The 20,060-nt window shown below is 44.1% G+C and overlaps 1 protein-coding gene across 2 annotated transcripts in view; it reads right to left on the bottom strand.

The window, feature by feature from the left end:
• The window catches only part of Ccbe1 (collagen and calcium binding EGF domains 1), a 235,174-nt gene that overhangs the window by 21,241 nt on the left and 193,873 nt on the right, over nucleotides 1-20,060 (bottom strand). For both annotated transcript variants that reach the window (XM_074069699.1, XM_020170555.2), the window contains 2 exons: nucleotides 18,526-18,678; nucleotides 10,033-10,133 (listed from right to left, as the gene is read on the bottom strand). In XM_074069699.1, coding sequence (XP_073925800.1) covers nucleotides 10,033-10,133; nucleotides 18,526-18,678 — 254 coding nt within the window. The remainder of the gene's footprint in view (nucleotides 1-10,032; nucleotides 10,134-18,525; nucleotides 18,679-20,060) is intronic.

Raw genomic sequence — 20,060 nt, 5'->3', positions numbered from 1 at the left:
CCCCCACCCCCTCCCTTACCACCCACTCCACCCCCTCCCGCTCCCCTCCTCAATACCCAGCAGAAACTATTTTGCCCTTATCTCTAATTTTGTTGTAGAGAGAGTATAAGCAATAATAGGAAGGAACAAGGGGTTTTGCTGGTTGAGGTAAGGATAGCTATACAGGGCATTGACTCACATTGATTTCCTGTGCGTGGGTGTTACCTTCTAGGTTAATTCTTTTTAATCTAACCTTTTCTCTAGTTCCTGGTCCCCTTTTCCTATTGGCCTCAGTTGCTTTAAGGTATCTGCTTTAGTTTCTCTGCATTAAGGGCAACAAATGCTAGCTAGTTTTTTAGGTGTCTTACCTATCCTCACCCCTCCCTTGTGTGCTCTAGCTTTTATCATGTGCTCATTGTCCAATCCCCTTGTTGTGTTTGCCCTTGATCTAATGTCCACATATGAGGGAGAACATACGATTTTTGGTCTTTTGAGCCAGGCTAACCTTGAGTTTTTGTTTGGATGACCTATCTATTGATGATAATGGAGTGTTAAAGTCTCCCACAACCACTGTGTTGGCGTTTATATATGCTTTTAGGTCTTTCAGGGTATGTTTGATGAAATTGGGTGCGTTGACATTGGGTGTGTACAGATTGATGATTATTATTTCCTTTTGGTCTATTTCCCCTTTTATTAGTATGGAATGTCCTTCTTTATCTAATTTGATCAATGTAGGTTTGAAGTCTACTTTGTCAGAGATAAGTATTGCTACTCCTGCTTGTTTTCGGGGGCCATTGGCTTGGTAAATCTTCTTCCAGCCTTTCATCCTAAGCATATGCTTATTTCTGTCGGTGAGATGAGTCTCCTGTAAGCAACAAATTGTTGGATCTTCTTTTTTAATCCACTTTGTCAAACGGTGTCTTTTGATGGGTGAATTAAGTCCATTAACATTAAGCGTTAGTACTGATAGGTATGTGGTGATTCCTGCCATTTAGTTGTCTTAGTTGTTTGAAGGTTTGATTGTGTGTACCTAACTTGATGTTACTCTCTACTGTCTTGCTTTTTCTTATCCTGTGGTTTGGTGCTGCCTGCCTTTTCATGGTTAAGTTGGGTGTCACTTTCTGTGTGCAGGATCCCTTGCAGAGTCTTTTGTAATGGTGGCTTTGTGGTCACATATTGTTTTAGTTTCTGCTTATCATGGAAGACTTTTATTGCTCCATCTATTTTGAATGATAGCTTTGCTGGGTAGAGTATCCTGGGGTTGAAGTTATTTTCATTCAGTGCCTGGAAGATCTCACCCCACGCTCTTCTTGCTTTTAATGTTTCTGTTGAGAAGTCTGCTGTGATTTTGATGGGTTTACCTTGGTATGTTACTTGTTTTTTCTCTCTTGCAGCCTTCAATATTCTTTCCTTAGTTTCTGAACTTGTTGTTTTAATGATGATATGTCGTGGAGTAGTTCTTTTTTGATCTGGTCTGTTTGGTGTCCTGGAGGCCTCTTGCATTTGTATGGGAATATCTTTCTCTAGATTTGGGAAATTTTCCGTTACTATTTTGTTGAATATATTACGCATTCCCTTCGCTTGCACCTCTTCTCCTTCTTCGATGCCCATGATTCTCAAGTTTGGTCTTTTGATGGAGTCAGTGAGTTCTTGCATTTTCTTTTCACAGGTCTTGAGTTGTTGAATTAATAGTTCTTCGGTTTTTCCTTTAATTACCATTTCATCTTCAAGTTCTGAGATTCTGTCTTCTGTTTGTTCTATTCTGCTGGATTGGCCTTCCGTTTTGTTTTGCAGTTCTGTTTCGTTCTTTTTTCTGAGGTTTTCCATATCCTGGCTGTTTTCTTCTTTCTTGTTGTCTATTTTTGTCCTGAGTTCATTTATCCATTTATTCATTGTGTTCTCTCTTTCACTTTGGTGTTTATACAGTGCTTCTGTGGTTTCCTTTATTTCTTCTTTTGCTTTTTCAAATTCTCTATTTTCATTGTCTTGGAATTTCTTGAGTGTCTCCTGTACATTTTGGTTGACCCTATCCAGTATCATCTCTATAAAATTCTCATTGAGTACTTGTAGTATGTCTTCTTTTAAATTATTCTTGTGGGCTTCATTGGGTCCTTTGGCATAGTTTATCTTCATTTTGTTGGAGTCTGGATCTGAGTTTCTGTTCTCTTCATTCCCCTCTGGTTCCTGTACTAATTTTTTGCTGTGGGGAAACTGGTTTCCCTGTTTTTTCTGTCTTCCCGTCATTGTCCTTGGTGTTGTTACTGTCCCTGTACTGTGTGTAACTAAGTATTTTCTAGCTTGTAATAATGACAATGGTAATATTTAGAATGGAAGAATGAGCTGAGATGGAAAGCAAGAAGTTAAAGAAAAGGGGAAAACAAATATACAGACAAGAGGGAGAAAGCAGAACAAGATATCAGACAAGAGAGTTTCAAAGGTATAAACAGGGAGTGTTAGTGTACTAATCGACAGTAAGCTGAACAGACATTAGAGAGACAGAAAGAGGATTGAAAATCAAAGATAAAAAAAATAAAAAATAAGTAAATGAAAGTAATATCTATATATAAAAATGAATTAAAATAAAATGGAAAATAGAAAATTAAAAAAAAAAAAAACCAAAAAACTTCCAAGTTTATATGCAATGCAGTTTCAGTCTTAATAATTTGGGTGTCCGGCTCAATCTCCAGTCCTGGAGTTGGTGCCTCAGATGTTGTTCTGTAGTTGTCTCATCAAAGGGGATGCATAAAGTAGAACAAAACTACACACTCACACACACACACACACACACACACACACACACACAAAAGCCCCACCAACTGTCCCCAGTTCAAATGCAATACAGTTTCAGTAAGTTTTTTGGCTTGCAGGTGTAATTCGGTTGTTCTCTCATCAAAGGTAGGGAGAAAAAGAAAAAAAAGCATCTGGAGGCAGTTCTGAGAGTGGTATCTGCAACTGTGGCTTGCCTGCCTGCTGCTCTCAGCCTGTAGCTGGGGTGTTATTTTTGCAGATCTCTGGGGTGAGCTAGCACTCACCTGGTCCCACAGGCTTTGTTTGCTCAGAGTTCTCCTGTGCGGGAGCCTCTGCTACAGGCTTTTCCCTTTCCAAGCACTGGGAAAGGTGACACTGCCCCCGCGTTGTCAGGCCTGCGTGTTTATTTACAGTTCATGTGGGAGGTGGGTCTTCCCCCCTCTCCTCTGAAGTTTTCCTCCCACTGCCACTTTCAGAAGCTTTCCTGCTCCTGCTTACTGGGCGGTGCTGCTGCTCCTGCCGGCCGCCATGTTTGTTTACAGTTCACGTGGGAAGTGGGTCTTCCCTCCTCTTACAAGCTTCCCCGCTCCTGGTTGCTGGGCGCGCGCCCCGCTCCCGCTGGAGGCTCTCCGGCCCACCCGGCTTGTTTATTTACAGTCCCGGGAAGGATTCCCTTCCCCCAATCTTCAGCGCTCAGGGCGCCCCACCCTCTTTCCAGCGTGTCTTAACTGTTCTTATTGCTTATTACTCAGTTTCTCTTTTTTTTTTTTTCCCGGGTGGAGGTCAGTCTGTCCAGGGGGCTATGCTGCTCTGGCCCAGGCTTGTCTGTGGGGCTACCGCAGTACCGCGAAGCTCACCTGGTCCGCGTCTTCCCAAGCCGTATGGGCGCCGGCCACTGGCGGCCCCGGGGGCCCTCCTCGGTTCTCCGTTTAACGTGAAGTGGAGATTCTCTGCACCGGCTGGAGATGTGGAGGGGTCAAAGTTATGCCTTTTCTCGGTGATTATGCCTGCAAAGTGTGTCTCCAGCATCTCTCCAAGATTTCACTATAGGAGGCTCGCTTTCTGCTTCCTCCCTCTAGCCACCATTTTGGAATCAGCCCTTAGCTTTTCTTTAGCATAATCTCTCTTAAAGTTTTTGCCCCCAGACTTGCACTGTGCCATGTTCTCTCCTTAGCTTTCTTACAGCCTCGGTGCTCAGACTTGCAAACAACAACAGCTGCACCTACAAACTGTGTATGCATAACTCTTAAAGTCCCAGTGCTTAGACTTGCACCATCCCATGTTCTCCTTAGCTTTAGCAATTCCCCTTTAGCAATTCTCCTTCAGTGATTCATTTCCTTTCAGCAATCCTTTTCCCTTCAATCCTCCCTCAGCCATTCATTTTTCCCTCTTCAGCTATCTTCCTCCAGCAATCTTCCCTTCCAAAAGCCTCCCACATCCAAAAACCCGAAAGCCAAAAGCCAAAAGGCCAAAAAGCCTCGCATGCTCCTTCAGTGAGTCTTTTATATTCAGTGGTAAACAAGGTGGAGCAGCAGTTCTCGGGGAGAGGTGTGACATTGTAACAGGAGAAACCTGCATTAAACAACTTAGGAAAAGCAGCTGATCTGCATCTCATAGGCTTCTCATAATCTGCTGTCCACAGGCCAAGATCCTATTCCACTGCTGAGCAACAGCTGAACTTAGGTCGTCTTGAAATAGCTTTCAAGTGGATGATTCCTTAGTCATGGAGGCAGATATATGAGGGAATCCAATACTATGTAAAGGGATTATCATGATAATATGTGGCTTGCTTGCTCTTTGGTATCAACTTTTACCTGTTACATCTAATAGAAAATGAATACTTCCAGCTCCTTGTAAGGTGACCACCTTACTACCATAGTCATTAATCCCTTAACAAAGTATTTGAGATTTTGTTTATAAGGTCAAACCATGGGACAACACAAGAGGGTTTCAGTGATATCATTCTTTTGGACGAAGAAGCCATAAGGCTGGTAGAGTCATTCTTGCTCTATCTTCCTCACCCTCTGCAGAGCAGGTGTCAGGCCTTCCTGGAGTCCACAGGGTCTTTCCCCACTTCCGTCACCCCACCTGTCCCATTTGAGCCAGGGACAATAATCCTCAATCAGGAACTTCCTCAAGATGTTTTGTTTTCTCAACTTGGAGTCAGGTCTGCTGAGACCCACCCATATCAAGGTGCAAGGATGCTCTGGGGGCAGGAAGCTCAAAGAAACTTCAACACTTTCTCCAGAGGGCCCCTCAATAGCCTAGATTTCCAGGAATGCTCTCCTAGAAGTTCTGGTAGCCCTGTAGATAATGCTAAAGTCCTTGGGTAAAGACTGCCTTGTAGATCAGAGAGCCAAGATTCCTGACTACCTGCTGTCTTCCAGGTAGAAGGTCTTCTTCCACACTTGAGAAGACCTACTGCTGCCTGGAAGATACAAAGAATGGTACTCCACCAGAGGTACCACCTAATTCCTCTGTGATCATGACTCAGAATCCAGTAGAGGTGACAGTAAGAAGCCGAAGCTTGTGCCATCTGAAAGTCAGTTTTGCACAAGTACAGGTCTGGTATCATGGTTCAGAGTCACCACTACGACATGACTGTGGTCTGGGGTGTATTTAAAATGGTGCTGGTGTGTAAGGGGTGGGAACCAATGAGTGAGGGAACAAGTAAATCTGTCCCAAGTATGGGATCGTGGGTCAATGCTGGCAGCTCTGAAGGCTGGTCCATTGTTATTTTCTGCCTCCAACTGAGAAACTGAAAGCTGGATCCGGCAGTGGGCTCTGGTACTGGACAGACTCACATTGAAATCTCAGCCTTGTCATTGTCCACCTGTGTAATCTGGACCACCTCATCTAGGGCAAGGACAAGAATTGATACATTTGCCCAGAAGGGCTGCTCCAGAAATGAACTGATCATGTCCTTAACATGCCTGATTCGGCATCCAACCACTGTCACTGACATGGGACAATCCTCTGTCTGTGCTTGCTCCTGGTTCTGATTCTAAGTAGCCATGTGACTTTAGCTCAAGTCCTCTTCTCCTTCCAGGCTTTCTTCTTCATGACTACCAAATGGATCAGATAACCACATCTTTGTATTCAAAATTTCATAAGCAAGTCTGAACTGCTTCCAGTGTAACTGGCCTTCTTGTGAAAATTACAGAGTGAGTCAGTTACTCAGTGCTCCTCTCAGCATCCTGACTTTCCCTGTGAGCATGTTCCAGCTCCCCGGTCCCCCCAGCTTCTGCATATCTGTAGGTTAGCGGGCAGTGAGGGCACTGATGTGCTCAGACAGCTGAGGATGCGCTCATGGATGCAGATGTTTGGAAGGAAGGTTGTAATGTACGTGGAGTCTCCATTTCTCCTGGATTCCTACAGTGAAATCAGGAGCATCAGCATCTCACATTGGCCTTCATGATAGTATCTATTCATGATGGCACACACTTCTCACTGCACCAATCAGTGAGATGCTGCCTGTAAAGTGCATCAAAAGGAGGCTAAGAATTAATGTTAATTATGTATTTAGTAAACATTACCAAGCTCCTTCTAGGTGGCAGACACTGTTTCTTTACAAGTTATTAACTCATTTGATCATCATGAAAATGTTGGGTAGCAACTATTTTTGTTATTTCCTTTTTATAGAGTCAAGGTGCAGAGAGGTTAAGTCACCTTTCTAGGGCCACACAGTTATCAAGCGGTAGATCAGAAATTTAAACTTAACCAATCTGCTTCCAGATCCATGCTCCTAACTACTACACCAAGCAGCCTTCATTAATGTTACTATGATTTATGGCCAAGAAGTTTATAGTCATTTTAATACAGTCCTGAGAAGACCCATTTTATGGAGTAAATCGATCAAGGTAGCAGAAGAAGCCACAGACAATTAAAAAGTCACATATGTGGCAAACACTGAAGGCAGTACTAGCATTAGCAAGTACAGCCGGTGGGCTGCTCACTTTGGAAACCTCACTGATTTGGAAACCTTCTCCAGCCTGATTGTCTACCCCACTCCATTTGGCCATCTTTCTTTGACTGTTGGGTTGGTTTCCCCAGAAGATGGTAAGTTTATTTAAGGTGGAATTTAGTCCACACTGTTTTATAGTTCTTCATTTCTCAGCAGGTGCTGATGATTCTGGAATAATCACTCGCTCTTTCCAGGATTGCTTGTTGTTAAGAGCACAGAGAGCTCCCGCTCCCTGGCAGTCACTGTGGGATGCTGAACACACTAGTCAGTCTGGGGTCACAGAGCCCAGGCTTGCTGACAGCTCCATGCCTTTCTTTCTGGAATCTCCTTCCTTGGGACTTTGCAGTTGTCCCACTACCAAATCAAACAGTCCTTGCAGCAGGGACACAGTGACTTTAAAAAGAAAGATCAATAGGAGGCTTAGATCTCATTTTTCTTCAGTGCTTCAGCAGTACTGAGACCCACTTAAAAGTTAAATGACAGGTGTTTGTCTATCCTTGAATTCCCTTTGTCACCAAATCAAGTGTTTTCTTCCCAACCACAGAAAAAAAAATGGAGGAGGTAGAGGCACTGGGAACTGCATTCCATCTTTAAAACTTTTTATTGGAAAATAAAATGCCATAAAACAAATACACATCTTACAAAATTATTAGAAAGCAAGCATGGTTAATGAGCACTCAAGTCAACAAACAAAACTGCCAGCCACCCTAGTTCCCAAGACAGTCTCCTCCCTCCCCCATTCTGACATTCACATTACTTTCTGCTACTATAAAAATAATTTACCACTCATTTGCTTAGGCACTGTGGTTTAGGCTTACTTATTTAAAAAAAAAAACACAACAGGTATTATAGGTTCCTTGTATTCTGCAGGTTCCTGCTTCACCTGTCCTTTTTTTTTTTTTTCGGTATGGGGCTTGAACTCAGGGCCTTTACCTTGAGCCACTCCACCAGCCCTATTTTTGTGATGGGTTTTTTGAGGCAGGGTTTCCTGAACTATTTGCCCAGGCTGGCTTTGAACTTCGAGCCTCCTGATCTCTGCTTCCTGAGTAGGTAGGATCACAGGTGTGAGCCAGCAGCACCCGGCTCACCTGTCTTTTCTTTATAATTCATCCCTTGAAGAAGCCAGGACATTTGAGCTGAGTGCTTCCCACAGCTGGAATTCTTTGACCATATGCTCCTGGTGCAGTTCAACACGTGTGCCATCACTTCATACTGTGGGGTTGTCTGCTTTTCAGGACACCCGGTACCTACTTCCTGGCCAATGTTTATTTGGGCCGATGTCCTACGTACTGTTGTGAACAGGGCAGATGGCATCAACAGCAACAAGCTGGTGTTAAAAGTCAATTGATGATCCAAACAGCCACGTGACAGTAGAAGTGAGAAAACCTAGGTTTAGATCTGGCCTCTTGGGCCCTTACTTTACCTCTTGGGGACTAAGGGCATCACTCTTATAGGGTTACAGTGACAAGTAAATGAAACTATGGGCATAAAACCGCTTTATATACTGTAGGAGGTACTGTGTTTCAACAGATATCTGTAAATGCTTCAGAATATTCCTTAATGTCAGATTACCAGAATTGTCACGATGCAATGGTGAGAATTTGGTACAAAACACAGCAATTCTAATCCAACCCAACTGCATAAGAGCCAGACAATCTCATGGATTTTCATGTAGGTCTACAGTATGGCTTGCTTAGAGGGTGACAGGTGTCTTAATACAATTTCTTTAACTTCTTCTTAGTATTTCTTAACTTTCATGGATAATACAATGCAAGGAGATTAAGGGAAAGTCAGATTTAGCAACTAAATTTGTGAATAATGTGAATTTAGCTCCACTGTTTGTAAAGGTCAATCCAACTAGAAATAATTTACCTAAACTCATGAATTATTTCCAGGAAGGGTGGCTTTATGCCTTGCAAGCTTTGTCTTGAGATGGCAATCAACTGCTTCTCCGGAGCCTGGGCCTCTAGCTAGTGAAATGGAAGCTCACTTCTTCCATGAACTCTCTTTTGATTTGCTCCATAAATACAAATATTGATTCATCTGAGACTATCTGTGTGGATGTATTTATCTCTCTGTTTTTATACTTGGCTTTCTGCCTGCTCTCACTATTATAGCACAAGCTATTTAGAATCAGATCAGTTTTATTCATGATTATACAACATATATACATGTGCCTTTGCTAACATTGAACACATCTTCACCAACCACATACGAGAGCCCTGCAAGCTCCTTCCCTTCCCTTCCCAGCCTGCAGATTCACTTATTTAACTGGTAGCTGTGGTTCTCATTAGGGGCTGGCTGCAAGTTTGTTGAACATGGAAAAGAGATACAGTCTCATGCTTCCCCTTTTGCCCTTTAAAAGAACTGGCTGCCAAAGTTAAACAGATTATATACACTTCTTTGATCTCCTATGAGCCTTGAGTGGAAGCAATTAAATAAACAAACTAGGAAGTTTATGTTTTAGCAGAATAAGAGCCATTTTTGAATCACTGACAAACCAGCCAATGAACTGACCTCAGGTAAAATAAACACTGACTATCCAGGCCCAGGACAGTTGTCCAAGAAGTCAGGTCACCAGATCCATCATGGGGGCCTTATTCATAGCACAATGACATTACCAGAGACTTGGTATCCATCTCATCTGGTGGAGTCTTCCATAAAGTGAGTCAGTCCTCACTCCTGGTGACATGAAGTACCCAAAGAGCTCCTAACCTAGGTCCATAGTTTTTCCTAAGTCTTAAATTTTGCATGTGAAAAATAAAAGCCACTGCAGAAAGTCATCAGTTTATAGAATTTTAGAGAGAGGATATTCTCCATGATAAAGCACATATAAGATAAAATTGCATAGGTCCATCACAGGGTCATGACTCTACATTTTCTACAAGAATTCACTATAATACTGGGCTTGGTGGTATACACCTGTAATCCCAGCACTCAGGAGTTTGAGGCTGGCCTGGGCTATATAGTGAGGTCAAGGCCAGCCTAAGCTATACAGAAGATCCTGTTTCAAAAAACAAAACAAAAATGAAGCAAAGTAACAAAAATATCATACTATTATGATAATGGTAGTGGTACCCTCTCCACAGCTCTGTCATGTGTCCCTTTCCAGTGTCTATTTTAACAACCACCTCTTCATGTTTTGCTTAGTGTTTTGTCACTCCGTAGGCTGTCAGCCCCAGAGCAGAAAGCATCCTGAACCTGTACCTAGCTGACGTCAGTGGCAGCAAATGCTCAACGTGGATGATTTTCTCACTGACCCCAAATGGTCCTGCACGCCACCCTGGCCCAGCCCTCCATTCCTATCCTCACATGTCAGCTCCTGCCGAGCTCAGTGGTACCTTTTGCTTCAGCTGCAGCACTGTCTGCTTCATCTGGTGGAACTCCTTGCACGTGGCACAGCAAGTCCCAGCTTTAACTGCATTCTCAGACTTCTCGTGTCCTGAGAAAGGAGACAGCATCAGGAATGACAGTCCCGGATGCAGGGGGTGGGGGGAGTAGAGTGGTTGACAGTGGGATGTGTGAGGGACAGATGTAGACAATTTTACAGTTCTTATGTCCTTGCCAGCATACTCCAGGTCAGGGAAGGGGGAGAGGAGAGTAGGAGGGAGGCCCTGCTACATTTTGGGCAGCTGTAACTATTTAGGCAACCCAAATGCGTGAAAATGTGTACCACAGTGCTTTCACTGGGGTCTCTCATGTCTGAAAATGTGGACCATTGTGCCTTTGTCCGTGCCTTTCCAGGAGGCAGGCTCTATAAATCTGATATGAACAACCAAGGCTCAAGTGCTGTCAATATCCCTCAGCTCAAGCAATGGGACTCACAAAACTGGTCTTCACTGCCTCTGACAATCCAGATCGTTGGTGGGAGCATGGCAGGGTTGATGGGGCCCAACAAATGGAGACAGAAAAGAGGGCTTTGCAGAAGAGACGAGGAGGAAGATGGCCTGGCCAGGAAGCACACAGGTTGGAAGGTGACATTACCCAACCATCCTCATTCCAAGAATATGGACGAATGACTAGGCTGGGAGAGATGGATGCCATTTAACTGTCCCTAGGTATCAACAGACACAGTAGAACTAGACCGGGGGTCAGCTTTCCCCACAGAGACCCACCATTCGGTACAGGCAGCACAACTAAAGATAGCTAAGGGCTTTCTTTTGTATCACTAAGTACACATTTTATACAGTCTCACCCATCTATCTGTCCCATCCTCCATCTATAGCTCTCCCATCCACCTTCCCAGCCATTTACCTGTCCATCAGTCCATCTTTCCTGCCTTCCCTTCTCCTATCCATCTCCGAAGCATCTGCTATTAGTCAGGCCTGGCGTGAGGCATGGAAAGATAAATGAAGATACCTGGTTCACAATTCACACCTGACATTCTTTTTAAGACGCTAGTCCCATTGGCAGAGCTGGGCTGTCATGCACAAGAATTGGAAGCCCATTTTTCATTTCTGCTTTCACATACCCATCATTCCAAGATTTGATGTTATGGAGCAACCTGATAGTTTCATTACAGGGTAAACCTCTTTACCAGGTTCTAGATTCTACTTCCTCTGGATAATGGAAATGTTAGAACTGACATTTCTCAAGGACCAGCTTTTTCCGGAGAAAGAAAGATCCAGAGAAGAAAAGTAACTTCTTTTGGGTCTCCCAGAGTTCTGAGTGCAGATCCAGGACTTACTGGCCTAACCTGCCTGTGGGGGAGGGTGGGCACAAAGTAGGACTGCTATTGGAATTTCTGCTGAGAACACCTGAGGGATTTCTGCCAGGATGGCTCCAAAGAAGACTCTCTTCTGAGTGAAACTCTATGTGGAAAGGCCTGGGTGTGTTCCTTTGGACAATTATCAGAAGACAGAATTGAGAACAATACCCAAAAGACTTGAAGCTCCCAGTGACTGTGAAGGTGGTAACAAGTATAGATGGTGGCTGACTCAGGTGATCGGGATTTGGATCTCAGCACTGTTGCTTAGTGCCTCTTAAACTGGACAAGTCACAGCTGTGTGTGTGTCTGCTTCTTGAATTGTAAACAGCAATAGCACCTATCACCTAGGGATGCTCTGAGGAGTCAATGAAATAAGACATGTGGGTCCCACAATGGTGTCTCACCCATGGCAAGTGCTCCATACTGGGTACTCACCGTTACTTATACTTGTGATTGTTTTGCTACAAAATTAGAGCTGTGTGGTAAGGGACTTGACATCAGGCTGTGATTGTATCTCTCAGAGGGATGAAGTAAGGACTCATGCCTTGTTTGTGTGTGAGGACCGTGAAAACACACAACCTACTCTGAATTGCAGTTTATTCAGTTGCTTCACAACTGTGATTTGTCACCGTGGGGCTAAGAACAGTCTCATGGATGGGACACTGACAAATAATTTAGAAACCTAGGTGGCACCTCCCCCTGCGTGTTATCAGTCCTCTTGGCACTGTGGGCATGCGCCTTTCCGAAAGGTCTGGTATGGTTGGTATTCACCGTTTCATCTCAATTTACTCAGATTTTAAAGGTGCAATATTACTTATTAGCCACATGGGGGCGTGGAGCTCTAATTTTTATTCAAGCCTTTTATTCAAGGCTATGCATACTGAGCAATAGAAATATAACACTTTAGATATCGTGGTAGCAATACGTAATAAACTTAGAAAAGCCAAAAAATGTTCCCAACGTATTTCATTTGGGCAGTGTCACAAATGAACAAAGCTTGTTTGTTTTGAAAAGTTGGCCGTGAAGATTGTGCTGTGGCGACAGTGCTCAGTCCTACTAGATTGCAATCACCTGGGGGTGGGGGTTAAAAAGCCCCAAGGAATCTGCCGCACCCCATCCATCTGGGGGTGGCAGTGAGGCAACAGGATCTGTGCGTTTAACGCTCCCCAGGTGATTGCAAGGTTGAAAGCCACTAATGTATGGATTAGCGGAGCTTGAAAGTTATATGAAACACCTGGCTGGTTCTCATGCTTTCAAGTGGAGTGAGTGACACTTGGGGTCATGGCCATGTTATCAGAAAATAAACAAAAGTTGAAAAATAAAGACCAGTAAGCTAAGAACTCCGGAGCCAACATTTCCTTAATTTGTCTCTCCATCAGTGCTGCACAGACTCCCTGAGGCGACTAAACTGACTTCAGCTCCATGTTTTCAAAGACAGAAATCGAAGTGACTGAAGACCTATTAGCCAGATGGCTTGTGTCCCCGAACCTGTGGATTGCATGCTTTCAATCTTCAGAGGCGGTGATGGGGCCACGCCTCTTCTCTTTGCCTGCCTTCAATTGTAAATTCCTCTAAATCTAACGTTATAGACATTGGACAATGCAAAATTTAAAAAATGACTGTGATGAAATACTGGACTTAATAATCAGCCCAAAGCAGATGAAACTGCTTAGCTGACATTCCAGAAGGCAGGGCTCTACTGAACCCTAACATTTTGTATTGCTGAGTCAAATGTTCAGCTGTGCAATTGCTCATTTTTTAGATATTGTAAGGAAAGTTCTGTGCTTAGAAGGTGTTGAAGCTGGGTTTTTAAGTCTCAGTACCAACTTAGAGGACAAAGAAATGAGGACTGCAGCAGGGACTCATTACAAAGGCCAGCAGGAGCTTCTGTTACACTATAACACGTCAAATTAAAAAAAAAAAAAAGATTTCAGAGTGTGAAGAGGTTTTCAGAGCTCACAGAGTTCAACTCCCTCATGTACAGATAAAGAAACTGAGGCCCAGAGACCTGCCCAATGTCACGCAGCTAGTGAGTTCTGCACCAACCTGGTCACCAGGTCTCCTAATTTCCAGGCCAAGGAACTTTCCATGCCACCACTGCTGTCAAAGAAATGACTCAAGGTACATTTTTGGTTGTTGTTTGTTTTGGATTTTTTTTTTAACCCTCAGAACCATCAGTGTTAGCCTCACTTGCTCAGTGGCCCAACCAACTTGAGGCAGGGCCAACTGTGTGCCTATTCTTTCTCCTAACTATGTGTGAATGACTCCTCTCAGTCCTTTCCCCAAGTAAGCCTGGTCACTGGTGTTGGGATGCTTCTCTTAGTGAAACGGAAAACCAAACGGTAGTACTCTGTGCACATGGGGTGAGTTCAGTGGACACCAGTTACTGAAAGTTAACATTAAATACTGAGAAATTCTTTTGTAAGACTGTTGCAGGGTGTGGGATTCAGCAGATAGTGGTGCCCTATCAGAGTGTTATTTTTCTAGCTCTTTAAAATTGCTGTACTTGGAGAAGGAAGAGGGAAGGAAAGAGGAGAGAATCCCCAACCTAGTCCAAGTTTTGCAAGGAGCTTTGTGGTATACCAAGGCTACCACCAGGGCATTGTTAGGAGATGAATCAGAAGCAGGACGTCCCCTATATGCTGCTGCAGGAGGAACCACGTGTCTCTCAATACAGAGTGTGAGAGTGGGCTGTAAGTAGCCATAACAGGGCAAAGTTGGGGAGCTCTGCTCAGCTTTCGCTCACTAGATGCTGGGCACACCACAGTAACTCACTCCCCAGCCTTTAGTTGCTCATCCTTAAGTAGTAACATCCTGGTCTGATTGTTGCCCACAGCCTTATTCAGTTTGGCCAAGAGTTGAGACCTTTAATACTAAATGTTTCCCTTCCTTTGTTTTTGGAGACAGGGTCTCACTATGTAGCCTCGGCTGGCCTGGAACTCATGATCTTCCTGCTTTCAGCCTCCTGACTGCCGGGATTACAGACATGTACCACCATGCCCAACTGTAAGATTTCTTAGTAAATAATTTTGTGTGCCAGGCATCATAATATGTGCCTTTAATCCCAGTACTCAGGACGTAAGGAAGGAGAATTTCAAGTTCAAGGCCAGCCAACTTACATAGCAAGATCCTGTCTCTGAAAAACAAAAAACAAAACAGAGAAAAGAAATAAAGAAAAAGAATTCTGTGAAATTCAGGTTTAACCAAAGTTAATTTTTTAAGAATGGCAACCTCTCTGAGCTTTTAGTGCACTTGAACTATGAATCTTGAAGAAATGGGTAAAGCAATGTGAAATTCCCTAAACATCTGAGCACAGGACCTTAAGAAATGCATGCTTATTAGCACCTCACAGGCCCCACAGTGCTACAGAACATAATGTGGGAGAGGATTCAACTGTTGGTTGCATCCTCTTTAAGATGAACATCTCTTTAAGTAATATTACAGAAGTCTAAACAAGGTGCGAGGGCGGGGTAGGTAAGGGAGGGGGCAGGGGGAAGGGGAGAGAAATGACCCAAACATTGTATGCACATATGACTAAAAGAATAAAAAAGTTAAAAAGAAAGAAAACAAGGTGTAAGTATATATTCCTTGTTATACTGCTATCCCAAGTTTTCACTGGATTCTTAGCCACAGAAGTCTAACTGGTCCTCATCTACATAAAATTCTTAACATCTTGTCCTTGTCTGGAATTTTTTGCTTGCAGAATTTGTAAGAAGTACAGCACATTTCTCAGGCAATACTGCAGGTGAGTGAGACCCCAGGAATGACTTTACACAAAACTTTGCTAATTTCAAAGGTGCAATGAGACCTCCCTGCCTCCTGCACCCGCAACCCCCGCCCCTAGCCTTTGCTGGGTCCACCTTGCTGAAGGTGAGTGACCCTGTCACTGTGCTCTGATTCAGCCCCTAGGATCCCACATGAAAGGGGAACTGTGTAGGGACTGAAAAGGAATGTGCTTGGAGAAGTTAGGAATTGCTGCAGGAGGGTGTGGAGGTCCCTGGTAACTCAGCACGTAAAGTTTTACACCATTCTCTGGGAATTCTCATTGCCCCGTCTGGTTGCTGTGGCTGTGCAGCCCCCACTCGGACCTCTGCCCTGCTACTCAGCATCAAATATCTATTATTGCTGTTCCTGAGGTTTTGCTCTGGATTGGACTGCTTCAGGTTCCCTTTATGGATGTAGAGAGGATTCACTTGCACATAAACTTGAGGTAAAGACACAATGTTCTTTTTTTTATTATTATTTTATTATTCATATGTGCATACAAGGCTTGGGTCATTTCTCCCCCCTGCCCCCACCCCCTCCCTTATCACCCACTCTGCCCCCTCCCTCTCCCCCCTACCCCCTCAATACCCAGCAGAAACTATTTTGCCCTTATTTCTAATTTTGTTGTAGAGAGAGTATAAGCCCTAATAGGAAGGAACAAGGGTTTTTGCTGTTTGAGATAAGGATAGCTATAGTGTGAGATTCCTCTCATTGCTTTCCTGTACATAAGTGTTACTTTCTAAATTAATTTTTCTCAAACTGACCTTTTCTCTAGTTCCTGATCCCCTTCTCCTATTGACCTCTGTCGCCTTAAAGTTTCTGCATTAATTTCTCTGCACTGAGGGCAACAAATGCTATCTTGTTTTTTGGATGTCTTACCTATCCTCACCCCTCCCTTGTGTGCTCTCAGTTTCTCATGTGATCAAAGTCCAATCCCCTTGTTGTGTTTGCACTTGATCCAAAGTCCACATATGAGGGAGAACATATGGTTTTTGGTCTTTTGGGCCAGGCTAACCTCACTCAGAATGATGTTCTCCAGTTCCATCCATTTACCAGCGAATGATAACATTTCGTTCTTCTTCATGGCTGCATAAAATTCCATTGAAGACACAATGTTCTTGACAGAGAACAGCCCATAGCACACTGTGCACAAGCAGCAGGAAATCCAATTCCAAAATGAAAACTTAGAAAGCTACTTTCTTGTGACTAATTCCCCAACAGGTCCACACGTTAACACATTGGTGGCTAAAAAGCTGCACCCCACTTTCCAATGAGAGTCTTCCTTTCAATAAAGGTCATAATCTAAGAGTTATGTTATCTCTGTCCTTTTCCCACCTCCCCGGGCACAAAAGGCAGTGATGTTAATTTTGCATAAAAAGACACGGTCTGTAAACATTATTTTTGTTCTCAATCAACTCTTCTGTCCCAAAGACTGTTGTCCCTTGCTTTATGATGACCTCTAGATGAGCAAGTTCCTGTGTGTCAAAGGTGTCCCCAAGCCTAGCCCTTCAGTTTAGGTAACTATGCCCAATTGCCCAGTCCCAAGCTGGCTCCAAACAGCTATTTTGCATTTACTCCTAACACATGGTAGCTTCTTCATGACTCAACCTAGTTGCTCCTTAGAATTTTGCTTTGTAGTTTTTCCTTGTGAGACAGCTGGTCCCCAGCTGTCTGATGTTTTCCAGCCCTTTTTGAAGCTGGGGCTCTACCTCGTGAGTGCCCAGATGGTTCTGACTTTCTCATCTCCCTGTATTTCTTGGTACATGTGATTTACCCTAAGAGCCTGACCCACCTGTGATGGCTCTGGCCCCGCTAACCTCTCGTGACTGTGCCACAGCCATTTTCCCTTCCCAAGGGAAGTAGAGACTGAGATGAGCGTTGGGCCCAGGGAAATGTCAGCAGCTTCCTGGTCTGCAAGAGAACATGTGGTGTGGGACCTGGCCTCAGGCCCTCCAAAAGGATGAGGACCATTTCCCCAGGGGGCTTGACAGGCCAACCATGGGCAGTAAAGACTATTTTGCTTCAAGGTTCCTTCCAACTGGAAGGCCCTTGACATTAGGCCACACAGGCTAAAATCCTAAATTTTAATGACTAGCCTAGCACTTGTAACTTGGCAGAGAGATGAGAGTCATTTCACAAGTGCATGTGGTGACAGTTTGCCCACTAAGGCATTCCCTGAAGCACTGACATCAGTTTTTGGATTTCTTTTCCCTTCTCGCTCCTTCTCCCCTCTTTTTCCCCTCCACCTCATTCTTTCTTTCCTCCAACTCAAAGAAGTAACTCAGCACTCCTGCTGATCCTTTCTCAGCGACTCTGTTGAATCTAGTTGATAAAATGTAAATCAGCTTCTCGGTGCTGCCTTGAAGCACCAGCGTTAGAAATTTTCCAAATGATTGCGGGTTGATACTTTTTTTAAAGTACAAAATGAATTGCTTAAAAAAAAATCAGACATGGAACACGTGCACAAATTTTGGGATTTAAATAAATTTCCTCTGTCAAATTGGTATAAAGTTCATAAGTACTCTGAATTTGTTTTTCTCTAATCACGAACCAAACAGCAAGCAACAAGTATGGGGCATGGAGTATACTCTGAGTAACAATGATGCAGAGTTGTACCTTATGTGGAACTAATTCATATTTATATTCCAGCCCACTTTATTCAAGGGAACAGTGTTTCTGGCCTCTTCCTGCTCATCCTAGGTCACTCTAAATACGTAATCAAGCTCTACCACTTCCCGTGAGCACAGCACCTCCCTCCAGCACACACCAGCTTGCAGCCTTTGATGTTAACGGGGGCTGCTACTCCTTCCTTAGGAGTTTGTGCTCATGTCCTCTTCCCCCCGGGCTCCTACCATTAGTGTAAGTGTCCCTTCCTGCCAAGGGTTCCCAAACAGTTGGGCTCCCAGTTGCCTGTAGATAATATCATGATACCTACCTATCTATCTACCTACCTATCTACTACCTACTTACCTATCTACCTACCTACCTACCTACCTTACGTATAAGTATATATTATTGTACAATAAGATCTATAACATACATACAACACTAACAACATATAAAAATATAATCTTGTACAAAATTGTATTTTATATAGAATGATATATATGTACTTGAGAACCTTGTATCGTATATAATTACTTGAATATACTATATGTTACATGAAAGATAGTGCACATAAAATAACATACATATTTATATAACATATGAATTGCCTGAAAAATCGGACATGAAATACAAGCACAAGTATACAAATCTATATTACGTAGACAAAATGATATAATTTGATCTATGTGTAAGCCCCAAACTGATTATAAATATAATAGAAAATGTAAAAAGCACGTCACTGTGGGGCGCTCACCAGTGTCGCTGGGGTACTTGTCTCCTCGGGTGCATGTCTTCCCGTCATCCTCCAGGATGTAACCCTGTTGGCATGCACAGCGGTAGCTGCCCATGGTGTTGGTGCAGATGTGCGCACACAGTGTCTCATTGCTGGTTGCACACTCATCGATATCTGGTTTGAACCAAGTACAGAGAACACTCAGTTTCAGAGAAGTCACTTTGAACACCACAGATGCCATCAGCTTGCCCCCCCCCCACCCCGTTCATATATGCAAACGACACTTCGCCAGAACTTGACCTGGAGTGAGGTCAGCCATCCATGAAAGCAGCACATTGGGTGTTAGAGACCTGGGCTACACTCTGCTCAAGGGTTTCCTGCCTGTTGAGTGTGGCTTGGTGCTGGCGTTTCTAGTCTTCAGAGACTCACCTGGAAAAAGTGATGAGGAAGCCTGCCCTGAACACTTTCCAGGGCTCCTCGGAAGAGAATGGATGGCTACACTCTTTGAGAAGGAGGCAGTGAGTAAGGGACCACATACAAGTCACCTAGTGTGCTGAGGCTTCCCTATGGCTGGAAGTTGCAGATGGTATGATGGTGACCCCAAGGTCACTTAGGAATGGCCCCTTCCCAGTTAGGAGATACCACAGTACCCGGGAAAAGCTACTTCTGATGAAAGAAAATAGCCCCAATGGTCTAAGAGAGAAAGGTTTCCCCAGGACATCACCACCTCACAATGACCCAAGTAGACCCCTCGTGAGTTGTGGAAGTGAGCCAAGAGACCATCAAACAAGCCACCAGTAAGTCTGTGTCAACTATGTGCATCACAGACTCGCTCCCCTGCTGCATGGGGTGGAAAGAAAAAATGTTTCCCAGCACAGAAGAGGGGAAACCCAATTCCATTTCCTGTTCACTGGCTGACGATGGGGGTAGCGGTGGGTGGAAACCAGGACCCGCAGCCCCAGATTGTGCAGGCAGAGCCCAGCCCTGACCTTCAGGAGCTCACAGCTTTCCAGCCACTCCCTGGACAAGCTGCTGAGGACTCAACTCTGGCAGGCCCTCTGTGTGCCAAGGGGAGTACAGTCATGTGGGTTTCCCCTGGCACACATACTATGTCATCTGTAGCCTGGAGGTCCCAGCTGGATCCTCCTTGGTAATTCTGCAGCTTGACTGCCTTTCTCCAAAATAAGCATGAAGCTACCCAGAGTAAAATGCAAACTCTGTCGATCCCCAACTGGTAAGGTAACGAGCAGAAACTGACATACAAGCCCTGGTTCCTGGGACTGAGCCATCTGGAATGGTCTCTACTCTCTCTACAGGAGGCTGTAGGTTCCACTTCATTCATTTACTGTCTCAGTCCCATTCTTTGTTAGTGTGGGTCCTTATTCCGATGTTGTTGGGGGAAACCAGGGAACTAGATACTCTCTTAAATGGTTCTCCCTAGAGTCCCTGCTGGGGTAGAGGGGAAAACCTGCTCCTTATGGCTAGTTGATTTTCCATGTGTGTCTATCTGCCAGTCTCAGTGCATCCTCCATTTGGTACTTAAACTTCACTAAGCA

This window comes from Castor canadensis, chromosome 4, assembly GCF_047511655.1.
Source record: "Castor canadensis chromosome 4, mCasCan1.hap1v2, whole genome shotgun sequence".
Taxonomy (NCBI): domain Eukaryota; kingdom Metazoa; phylum Chordata; class Mammalia; order Rodentia; family Castoridae; genus Castor; species Castor canadensis.
Note: the sequence above shows the minus strand (reverse complement) of the source record. Positions and strands in the feature narration are given on the sequence as shown.